The 12,397-nt window shown below is 43.1% G+C and overlaps 1 protein-coding gene across 1 annotated transcript in view; it reads right to left on the bottom strand.

Annotated features, from left to right (window-relative positions):
• The window catches only part of LOC132778449 (transmembrane protease serine 11E-like), a 92,354-nt gene that overhangs the window by 30,000 nt on the left and 49,957 nt on the right, over nt 1–12,397 (bottom strand). Inside the window, exons 3-4 of the mRNA XM_060781399.2 lie at nt 11,156–11,277; nt 7,679–7,797 (exon numbers count right to left, since the gene is read on the bottom strand). Of these exons, the coding sequence (XP_060637382.2) occupies nt 7,679–7,797; nt 11,156–11,276 (240 nt within the window). The 5' untranslated portion in view covers nt 11,277. The remainder of the gene's footprint in view (nt 1–7,678; nt 7,798–11,155; nt 11,278–12,397) is intronic.

Below are 12,397 nucleotides of genomic sequence, written 5' to 3'. Positions count from 1 at the left end.
GTTTAATGATATTCAAAACTTTTGTATTATTGTAACAGTGTATACTTGTCTTTGTAGAAGTTGTCGTACGCCATGTGATTTGGCAGCTTGGGACTCTGAAGAGGAAGCATCCTGACAGCATGTTAGGACTAGGGCTGGGCGGTTTCGTTCGTTAATTTCGTAATTCGTTATTAATTCGTTATTTTTTTTATAACGAAGTGATATTGAACCATTCAGGAGCAACTAAAAATTGAAACGAATTTTTCAATTCATTTCGTAATTGTTTCGTAATAGTTTCGAAATAGTTTCGAAATAGTTTCGAAATCGTTTCGTTATTATTTCCGCATGTCTGCTGCAAGTTTTATAGTTGTTTGTTTTATCAGTGAAAAAAATATATAATTATCACACCAACAGTCAACAACAGAGGGAGAGGGAAGCTTCAGAAGTTCCCCCTGTCCCATTTGGAGGTTTTTTTAGCGTATTGCGCGGTCGCGTCCGCCATTAACGAATCGATTCATAATCGATTCGTAATTGTTTCATAATTGTTTCATAATTTCCGAAATTTCATAAATTTCGAACTTTTTTAAAGAAAAATTTCGGAATTCTTTTAAAAATCGAAACGCAAAAACCCCCTAAAAACGAATCGAGTTTAGAAACAAATTTTTCCGTGGTTGCCCAGCCCTGGGTTAGGACACTAAATTCACCTCATGTGATGTGGTGGTGACATAGCAACTCTAGTGATGTCACTGCTCTATCCTCCTTGAAGAAAGAAATAGAAGGCGTTCCAAAAAGATGGATGTATTTTGAAATTGCGATATCTCTGGAACCACAAACCACTCACTTGTAAATGTGGGAAATAGAATTTCAAATGATAGTATATAGACCTCTCTGGGATCTATAGCAAGCTGCTTCTTGGTAGATGAGCTGGAGATTTGCACACAGCACTTTCTTCTTATCTGGAGCACAGTCCACCAAAACTGGAGAATTTGCACCCACATCTCCTGCCTGAAGATGATCCACAAAAACTGTGAAGTTCTGGCAATTAGAGTTACAGGCTTCCAATAGTTTAACATTCACCAAAAAGATGTGTGTGTCTGTCATCATTTCCATGTGGTGTGTTCTAAATGTCCATGCTGGGGTGGTAGAAAGTTTGGGATAGAAGGAAGAGGTCCAAAACTGAACTTTTGTATAACTGAACTATGAGCTCAGTTCGAGTACTCCTTGTTGTGCCATCTTTACAAAGTTCTGGAGAGACTTATATTGCTAGAATTATGGAAAAAAATAGACCCATGTACGATTCCACAGCAATCCGGTTTCAGAGAAGGCAAAAGTTGCACATCACAAGTTTTGAACTTGATTCAGCACTTAGAAGATGGTTTTGAAAGGCAGTAGATTTCAGGAGCTGTTTTCATAGAATCATAGAATCAAAGAGTTGGAAGAGACCTCATGGGCCATCCAGTCCAACCCCCTGCCAAGAATCAGGAATGTTGCATTCAAATCACCCCTGACAGATGGCCATCCAGCCCCTGACAGATGGCCATCCATTACTCGTGTTCTGATGGAATCTCCTCTCTTGTAGTTTGAAGCCATTGTTCCGTGTCCTAGTCTCCACGGAAGCAGAAAACAAGCTTGCTCCCTCCTCCCTGTGGCTTCCTCTCACATATTTATACATGGCTATCATATCTCCTCTCAGCTTTCTCTTCTTCAGGCTAAACATGCCCAGCTCCTTAAGCCGCTCCTCATAGGGCTTGTTCTCCAGACCCTTGATCATTTTAGTCGCCCTCCTCTGGACACATTCCAGCTTGTCAATATCTCTTTTGAATTGTGGTGCCCAGAATTGGACACAATATTCCAGGTTTGGTCTAACCAAAGCGGAATGGAGGGGTAGCATGACTTCCCTAGATCTAGACACTATGCTCCTATTGATGCAGGCCAAAATCCCATTGGCTTTTTTTGCTGCCACATCACATTGTTGGCTCATGTTTAACTTGTTGTCCACGAGGACTCCAAGATCTTTTTCATACACACTGCGCTCGAGCCAGGCATTGTCCCCCATTTTGTATCTTTGCATTTCGTTTTTCCTGCCAAAGTGGAGTATCTTGCATAGACCTGTCAACAGCTTATGATACTGTAAGTCATCACATTCTCCTGAGAAAAAATTATAATATCACAAAGGACTACCACCTTACCCGCTTCATAGGAAATCTGCTACAAAACAGGAGCTTTTTTGTTGAGTTCTAGGGCCAGAGAAGCAGATGGCAAAAACAGAAGAACGACCTGTCTCAGGGGATTGTGCTTGCTCCATAAATGTTTAACATATACACGAATGATCAGCCACTGCCAGAAGGGACAGAGAGTTTCATCTATGCTGATGACCGTGCCATCACCACTCAAGCAGGGAGCTTTGAAATGGTTGAACAGAAGCTCCCCTAACTCTTAGGTGCTCTTACTGCCTATTATAGGGTAAACCAGCTGATTCTTAATCCATCTAAAATGCAGACATGTGCTCTTCACCTTAAGAACAGACAAGCATCTCGAGCACTGAGGATTACCTGGGAAGTAACCCCACCAGAGCACTGCAGCACACTAAAATACCTGGAAGTTACCATAGGCCGTGCTCTGACTTAAAAGAAGCACTGCTTGATTATCAAGCAAAAAGTGGGTGCTAGAAATGATATCATATGAATGCTGACTGACACAACCTGGGAATCGCAACCAGACACAGTGAAGACACCTGCCCTTGTGCTTTGCTACTCTGTTGCTGGGTACGCTTCCCCAGTGTGGAACACATCTCACACAGTAAAACAGTAGATATGGCTCTTCTTGAGACATGCTGCATTATCACAGGATGCCTAGGGCCGACACCACTAGAGAAATTATACTGTTTAGCTGGTATTGCAACACCTGAAGTAGTAACATCAGGAAGTATTGTGGGTTTGATGATGAGACGACTCGGAATGGATTTTGTATTAATGTTGATGTTGATGTTTTGATAAGATGTCTTTTTGATAATGCTAATGATGAATTGTGGATTTTTTACACTTGTAATTTTGTAATTTTGCACCTGTTTCCATGTTGTACACCGCAATGAGTCGCCTTTGGGCTGAGAACTGCGGTCTATAAGCGCAGTAAATAAATAAAATAAAATAAGTAGCAGCCAATAATGAAAAGACCAAGTCAGTGATATCACCAGCACACCCTCTGTTCAGATATCAGCCAGAACGCCAATGCCTTAAATTAATAAATAGCTTTCTAAGATCTACAGAGATACTCGTAGAAACACCTCAGCAAGTGAGAGTCCAAAAGTGGCAGGCTAAAACCCAGAATTTCAATCCATAGTTGATACCGGATGAGAGACTCCCCCCAGGCACACAGGAGACTGGGCAACTTGGAAGGCGCTGAACAGACTGTGCTCTGGTACCACGAGGTGCAGAGCCAATCTTCAGAAATGGGTTTACAAAGTGGAGTCCACAATACGCGAGTGTGGATAAGAGCAAACCAAAGACCACCTACTACAATGCAGACTGAGCCCTGCCACGTGCACAAAGGAGAACGTTACAGCGACACCAGAGGTATTCAAAGTGGCCAGCTTCTGGTAAAAGGACATTTAGTAAAATCCCCAGTTTTATAACTTTGTGTTTTAAAATACAAACGAAGTTATAAAACGGTTCTGGCCCTGCTTACCTGTCCGAACGTATCTCTCCTTACAAACCCTGTAGGAATTTAAGATCTTCTGGGGAGGCCCTGCTCTCGGCCCTGCCATCTTCACAGGCTCGATTGGCGGGGACGAGGAATAGGGCCTTCTCAGCGGTGGCTCCTTGGTTGTGGAATGCCCTCCCCAGTGACATTAGATCAGCCCACACCCTCTTAATGTTTCGCAAAAAGTTAAAACCTGGCTCTATGAGCAGGCCTTTCCAAACGTAGTATAGCTATTAAACTCTGATCTCGGAACGGTTGGACAACATGACTGGATAATGACTCGTAATGAAATGCGGAGGACTTATGGTTTTTATTGTGTTACTGATGTTAATTGTAATGAATTTTTACCTGTATTAAATGTTTTTAATGTTTAAATTATTTTTGTACTGTTGTGGGCATTGAATTGTGCCGTTTTGTAAACCACCAAGCATAGTAAATAAATAAATCTTAGAATCATGGAATCAAAGAGTTGGAAGAGACCTCAAGGGCCATCCAGTCCAACCCCCTGCCAAGAAGCAGGAATATTGCATTCAAATCACCCCTGACAGATGGCCATCCAGCCTCTGTTTAAAAGCTTCCAAAGAAGGAGCCTCCACCACACTCCGGGGCAGAGAGTTCCACTGCTGAACGGCTCTCACAGTCAGGAAGTTCTTCCTCATGTTCAGATGGAATCTCCTCTCTTGTAGTTTGAAGCCATTGTTCCGCGTCCTAGTCTCCAAGGAAGCAGAAAACAAGCTTACTCCCTCCTCCCTGTGACTTCCTTTCACATATTTATACATGGTTATCATATCTCCTCTCAGCCTTCTCTTCTTCAGGCTAAACATGCCCAGCTCGTTAAGCCGCTCCTCATAGGACTTGTTCTCCAGACCTTGATCATTTTAGTCGCCCTCCTCTGGACACATTCCAGCTTGTCAATATCTCTCTTGAATTGTGCTGCCCAGAATTGGACACAATGGTCTAACCAAATCGGAATTGAGGGGTAGCATGACTTCCCTAGATCTAGACACTATGCTCCTATTGATGCAGGCCAAAATCCCATTGGCTTTTTTTTGCCGCCACATCACATTGTTGGCTCATGTTTAACTTGTTTTCCACGAGGACTCCAAGATCCTTTTCACACGTACTGCTCTCGAGCGAGACGTCCCCAATTTTGTATCTTTGCATTTCGTTTTTTCTGCCTAAGTGGAGTATCTTGAATTTGTCCCTGTTGAACTTCATTTTGTTAGTTTTGGCCCATTTCTCTAATCTGTCAAGATCATTTTGAATTCTGCTCCTGTCCTTTGGAGTATTGGCTATCCCTCCCAATTTGATAATAATTATAAAAATAATTATAACGGTACCCTCAATTTGCTTCTGAAATAATAATTTTGAGTACTGAAAAGAAAATTCTTGCAATAAGAATTTGTTGTTGTTGTTCATTCGTTCAGTCGTCTCCGACTCTTCGTGACCTCATGGACCAGCCCACGCCAGAGCTCCCTGTCGGCCGTCACCACCCCCAGCTCCTTCAAGGTCAGTCCAGTCACTTCAAGGATGCCATCCATCCATCTTGCCCTTGGTCGGCCCCTCTTCCTTTTGCCTTCCACTTTCTTCCACTTTCTCCAGCATAATTGTCTTCTCCAGGCTTTGCTGTCTCCTCATGATGTGGCCAAAGTACTTCAACTTTGTCTCTAGTATCCTTCCCTCCAGTGACCAGCCGGGCTGTATTTCCTGGAGGATGGACTGGTTGGATCTTCTCGCAGTCCAAGGCACTCTCAGAACTTTCCTCCAACACCACAGCTTAAAAGCATCGATCTTCCTTTGCTCAGCCTTCCCTAAGGTCCAGCTCTCACATCCGTAGGTTACTACAGGGAATACCATGGCTTTGACTAGGCGGATCTTTGTTGCCAGTCTGACGTCTCTACTCTTTACTATTTTATCGAGACTGGACATTGCTCTCCTCCCAAGAAGTAAGCGACTTCTGATTTCCTGGCCACAGTCTGCATCTGCAGTAATCTTTGCACCTAGAAATACAAAGTCTGTCACGGCCTCCACGTTTTCTCCCTCTATTTCCCAGTTGTCAATCATTCTTGTTGCCATAATCTTGGTTTTTTTGATGTTTAGCTGCATCCCGGCTTTTGCACTTTCTTCTTTCACCTTGATTAGAAGGCTCCTCAGCTCCTCCTCACTTTCGGCCATCAGAGTGGTGTCATCTGCATATCTGAGGTTGTTAATGTTTCTTCCAGCAATTTTTACCCCAGCTTTGCATTCATCAAGCCCCGCATATCGCATGATGTGTTCTGCATACAGGTTAAAAAGGTTGGGTGAGAGTATGCAACCTTGCCGTACGCCTTTCCCAATCTTGAACCAGTCTGTTGTTCCATGGTCAGTTCTTACTGTTGCTACTTGGTAGCAATAAGAATAACTTTCTTAATTTTAAGTGCATGCCCCCATTATTTGGTACCTGGCTCCCCCTGCTGGACCTAAATATTTAATCAAATATTCTACACACTTTAAAAACAGTTTAAAGACAGACCCAGGCTACTTCTGGAGATTCCCGATGAGACGCCTTCTTTAAACTGTTTTAAAAATGTGTAGAAATTGAGGTTTTGGAGTTAGGGAGCAGTCATCTTCAGAGGTCCTGAGTCATGCAAAAACGGTTAAAGGCATTGATTTTTAAAGTCAATGGGCAATGTCAGATTTCTCTGTGTTAAATCATTGCAGTGACGTCAAAGTGTGGGAATTCCTTTGGGCCAGGCATGTAGCGGGGGGGGGGGGGGGGCTTAGGGTGCTTCAGCCCTCCCCCCTCCCCCCGAAATTCTCATGGTGGTCCGCGAGAAGGCCTTACTGGTATATTATTTAAACTGTTATGTTTATTCATATCATGATCTGATCACCATGCTCAATATATCCCATATGCATGGGGGTATTGGGGTAATGATACAAAAGGTTTGCTAGGGTAGATCCTCTTTCACTCAGACTCAGCCCCCCCCCCCCCCCCCCCCCGAATCAAACTCAGCTCCCCCCGAAACAAAATCCTGGCTACGGGCCTACTTTGGGCCATCTCAAAATGTGCCTCGATGTTCCTTTTCTCGCCATTAATTCTCTTGCATGATACTTTTATGACAATTTTAAAAAACATTTTTAAGGAATTAAGCCATTTGGATATATTACCATTTTATTACTGCCAGCCTAGCAGTTCGAAAACATGCAAATGTGAGTAGATCAATAGGTACCACTCCGGCGAGAAGGTAACGGCGCTCCATGCAGTCATGCCGGCCACATGACCTTGGAGGTGTCTACGGACAATGCTGGCTCTTCGGCTTAGAAATGGAGATGAGCACCACACCCCAGAGTCAGACATGACTGGACTTAATGTCAGGGGACTACCTACCTTTACCTATATCTTCTGCTTTTTTTAAAACCCAGATTCTGGACTTCCTCAATTCCAAGGTTTCCCCTTTTTAAATTAAAAAGTGGGGGAGCGGTATAGGAGGGGACTGCTCTTGCTCATGTGATAGCTCAGAATGCAGAGGTTTGCGATAGAAATGAACAAAAGTACATTGTGTGTGATGTGGATGAATATATTATCCATTTTCCTTATAAATTGAACACAATGAACCACTTCATTAAAGAAGACGATTCCCAAAGGAGATTCCATCTGAACATGAGGAAGAACTTCCTGACTGTGAGAGCTGTTCAGCAGTGGAACTCTCTGCCTCGAAGTGTGGTAGAGGCTCCTTCTTTGGAAGCTTTTAAACAGAGGCTGGATGGCCATCTGTCAGGGGTGATTTGAATGCAATATTCCTGCTTCTTGGCAGGGGGTTGGACTGGATGGCCCATGAGGTCTCTTCCAACTCTTTGATTCTATGTTTCTATGCTTCCCTGTCCCATGCCCCCTCATAGTCATGATTGCAAGATTTTGTTTTTATTATTATTATTATTATTATTATTATTATTATTGTTTTCTAAAAGCATCCTATCTCCAGTTTAGAGTGCAGAAGCACAAACCATTCTCACTTACCAAATTCTCAATGGTTGCACTCAGATCTCTAAATTCTTCTGAAGTCTGTTTTTCAAAGCCACGATTGTATGGTACATTATTGATTCTAAAGGAAGCATTGTAAAAGAACAGTCTTTGGTCTGCATAGAGAGAAGAGAAATTTAAAAAATTAATGATGCCTATATTTTCCTTTTGAATCTTTATTATTATTATTATTATTATTATTATTATTATTATTATGTGCGGTATTTATATTCCGCCCTTCTCACCCTGCAGGGGACTCAGGGCGCATTACAATGTACATATACATGGGGAGCATTCAATGCCATAGACACACAACATATATAGGCAGACACACAGAAGCTATTTAACATTCCAGCTTTTTCATGAGGGTATTCAGGCCACCAGGGGAGCTGTTGCTTCACCGTCCATTTGTGACACTGATGAAGTGCTTCCTCATTCTTTGCATGCTTGCTGGAGATTTTTATGGCATCGTAAATTAGCCTCCCCGCATAAGCAGTACCTAAATCATAGAATCATAAAATCAAAGAGTTGGAAGAGACCTCATGGGCCATCCAGTCCAACCCCCTGCCAAGAAGCAGGAATCTCCTCTCTTGTAGTTTGAAGCCATTGTTCCGCATCCTAGTCTCCAGGGAAGCAGAAAACAAGCTTGCTCCCTCCTCCCTGTGGCTTCCTCTCACATATTTATGCATGGCTATCCTATCTTCTCTCAGCCTTCTCTTCTTCAGGCTAAACATGCCCAGCTCCTTAAGCCGCTCCTCATAGGGCTTGTTCTCCAGACCTTTTATCATTTTAGTCGCTCTCCTCTGGACACATTCCAGCTTGTCAATATCTCTCTTGAATTGTGGTGCCCAGAATTAGACACAATATTCCAGATGTGGTCTAACCAAAACAGAATAGAGGGGTAGCATGACTTCCCTAGATCTAGACACTATGCTCCTATTGATGCAGGCCAAAATCCCATTGGCTTTTTTTGCCACCACATCACATTGTTGGCTCATATTTAACTTGTTGTCCACGAGGACTCCAAGATCTTTTTCACACGTACTGCTCTCGAGCCAGGCGTCCCCCATTCTGTATCTTTGCAAGATCTCCAGCTTGACAGATGCAACTGTCTTTCGGGCTGCAAAGGTTGACAGCAAGCTATACAAATTGGTTGGAAGCTCACTCCGACCCGGGCTGGCTTCAAACTCATGACCTTTTGGTCAGTAGTGATCTTAATGCAGCTGACTCCCAGCCAGCTGATTTGCAAGATTGTGACATAGTTAAGTTGCCATTGACAGAGATGCACAGTGCTTTGGGATCTCTTTTGAGTTACACAAATGTAATTCAACACAAATTACATTGAAATCCACGTTTAACATTGTTTTCGAATTCTCAGCCAGAGAGCTACACTGGTTGCCTCAGCAGTCAACAAGCATCAGGATCTCATAAAATACAGCAGTTCAAGTGGAATCATAATTCCAGTTCAAGTGTGTCAAGTAATTCCAGTTCAAGTGTGTCAAGTGTGTCAATATATTGTTGAAGGCTTTCATGGCTGGAATCACTGGGTTTTTATAGGTTTTTCCAGGCTATATGGCCATGTTCTAGAGGCATTTTCTCCTGACATTTCACTTGCATCTATGGCAAGCATCCTCAGAGGTAGTGAGGATCCTACCTCACTACCTCTGAGGATGCCTCACATCCTCACTACCTCACATCCTCACTACCTCTGAGGATGCTTGCCATCCTCACTACCTCACATCCTCACTACCTCTGAGGATGCTTGCCATAGATGCAGGCAAAACGTCAGGAGAAAATGCCTCTAGAACATGGCCATATAGCCCAGAAAAACCTACAACAACCCATAATTGTGTCATTTGAAAGGTCCCTCTGTTTTGGAGGATCCACTATCAGAAGCAAGACAAATTGCAACCCTATAACACAGTGGTTACACATTTATGTAATAGGAGGAAGGGCATCTAAAATTTGCATGTTCCATGCTGTCTTCCTCCCATCCCAGACAACAAACAAAATCCGATGCCAGAACAGCTGGAGATCTTGGGTTGATGAAATGGAGATGAGAAGGGGCTTAGAGGTGTCAGGTCTCAAGGTCTTGAAATTCCAGTGCTCTGGCTTAATAATAATAATAATAATAATAATAATAATAATAAATATTTTATTTGTACCCCGCTACCATCTCCCCAAGGGATTCGGTTCGGCTTACATGAGGCCGAGCCCAAATACAACAATACAACAACACAAATAATTATAATAAAAAACATAGACAATAAAATATGCAACATTATCAATAAGACAGACAGCACACAATTAAAAACAGTGGGAAGGCCAAATGTAGAATTAAAATTGGAAGTGATGCTGAGACATGGATGAAAAGGAGATAGTGGTGTTTGTGGAAGGGCATACGAGCAGACCTAAAGAAATGTAAAGTGCTTTGGAGGACAAAGTGCTATGGGATCATTATTCCGGGAAGGCACACTGGAACAGCCACGTCTTCAAGCTCCTCGTGAAGACTGCCAGAGTTGGGGCCTGTCTGATGTCTTTAGGGAGTCGAGGGGCCACCACCAGAGTCGAGGGGCCACCACCGAAAAGGCCCTCTCTCTCGTCCCCACCAATCACGCCTGCGAGGCTGGTGGAATTGAGAGCAGGGCCTCTTCGGATGATCGAAGGGATCGTGTGGGTTCGTATATGGAGATGCGGTCACGCAGGTAGGCATTCAGGGCTTTGTAGGTAAGAACCTGCACCCTGAATTGGGTCCAGTAAATGAACGTCAGCCAGTGGAGCTCCTTGAACAGGAGGGTTGACCGCTCCCTGTAAGGAGCCCCAGTTAACAATCTGGCTGCCACCCGTTGGACCATCTGGAATTTCTGGGCTGTTTTCAAGGGCCGTTTTCAAGGGCAGCCCCATGTAGAGAATATAGGAAGCTGCCTTATACTGAATCAGACCATTGTTCAGTCTGGCCCAGTATTATCCATTTGGACTGGTAGCAGTTGCTCAAAGTTTCAGTTCATGATTTTTCCCTAGCCCTGCCTGAAATTAACCAGTGGGAATGAACAACCATACCCAACAGCAGACCTTGTGAAAAATAGTGGCCACTAGGACAAAGTTGAAGTACTTTGGCCACATCATGAGGATACAGCAAAGCCTAGAGAAGACAATGATGCTGGGGAAAGTGGAAGGCAAAAGGAAGAGGGGGCGACCAAGGGCAAGATCGATGGATGGCATCCTTGAAGCGACTGGACTGACCTTGAAGGAGCTGGGGGTGGTGACGGCCGACAGGGAGCGCTGGCGTGGACTGGTCCATGAGGTCACTGAACGAATGAACAACAACAGGACTCCTTTTAGAAAATGATTGTTGTCCTAGTTTTCCCTAGACTATATCCTAGGGCAAAGCCTACCTTCTTTGTTGTTTGCTGAAGGATTTGAAAATAGAGAGGGACTGAAGTCAAAAAGACTGATAATAATGGATGCACTCACCATACACCAAAAAATATACAACCAATCCGATGATAATGGCTAAGACCACCAACACTGCTAGGACAATCAAGGCAATCATCCATGGCTCCAGGGAATTCTTCCTTCTTGCTGGCCTAGCCATTCTGGGAAGAATGGACAAAAGTAAGATTTAATAGGAAACATAACAGAGATTTTTCAAAGTTGGGGAAAACAATTCCTCCACTGATGAAACAAGTAGAAAATAATAAAAGAAAATAGTTGTCACACGAGAACACTTATGTCAAGCTATGTATTGATAAGAGGATCATCCAATCAATGAATTAGTCGAATTGGTTAAATTAACCGTTTTCATTTGGAACCAATATGCTGTAAAACTCTATTCGGACATTTGCCTTCATGCAATTATCAATTCTGCAAGTAGGAAAGTTGGCTCCAGGCTCAAATACTTTTAATTACCAAAGACATCCCTTCGTTTCCGGTATGTGTCCTTCATAAATCACCGTCCCGATTATTTCCTTCTGTGATTGTTTAAAGATGCCTTTTAAAAATTCTGCACATGCATATATGCAGTAGTTTCCTTTTATTCTTTCCTCCTTATAATAATATTTCTGGATTAGTAAACATTCCTGAAAGTGTTTGACTTGTAATTATTGCATAATTAGTACAACCTCTAGTGTAAGGTCAAAAAATTCTTTTGTTCTTTAAGGAACAAGGGTTAATAAGTAAGCTCTAAATGTAATTTGAGGAAAAAATTCAAATGTCTGCCTGTCTTTAGCACTACAAAAATGAACAAAAAGGAAGAAAGAAAAAGAAAAATGTTCCATCTGGTAACCCGAAATGTAACAATGTTACAGCAAGGTTACTAACAGGAGCAGTGCTCAGGGAGCACATTACTCTTCTGTTGCGTCAGCTCCACTGACTGCCAATTTGCTTCAGGGCACAATTCAAAGTGCTGGCTTTAGCCTATAAGGTCCTAAACTGTTCCTGCCCAGCTTACCTATCCGAATGTATATCTCCTTATGAACCACCTAGGAGCTTAAGATCATCTGGGGAGGCCCTGCTCTCGATCCTGCCTGCATCGCAAGCACAATTGGCAGGGAAGAGGGACAGGGCCTTCTCAGTGGTGGCCCCCTGGCTATGGAACTCCCTCCCCAGGGATATTAGATCATCCCCCTTCCTCCTGACTTTCCAAAAAAATGGTAAAAACTTGGCTCTTTGAGCAAGCTTTTGAGAATGCAGCGGAATAGATAACATGAAACTATG

This window comes from Anolis sagrei, chromosome 6 (assembly GCF_037176765.1).
Source record: "Anolis sagrei isolate rAnoSag1 chromosome 6, rAnoSag1.mat, whole genome shotgun sequence".
Taxonomy (NCBI): domain Eukaryota; kingdom Metazoa; phylum Chordata; class Lepidosauria; order Squamata; family Dactyloidae; genus Anolis; species Anolis sagrei.
The sequence above is the reverse complement of the archived record's forward strand: the minus strand, read 5'-3'. Positions and strand labels throughout refer to the sequence as shown.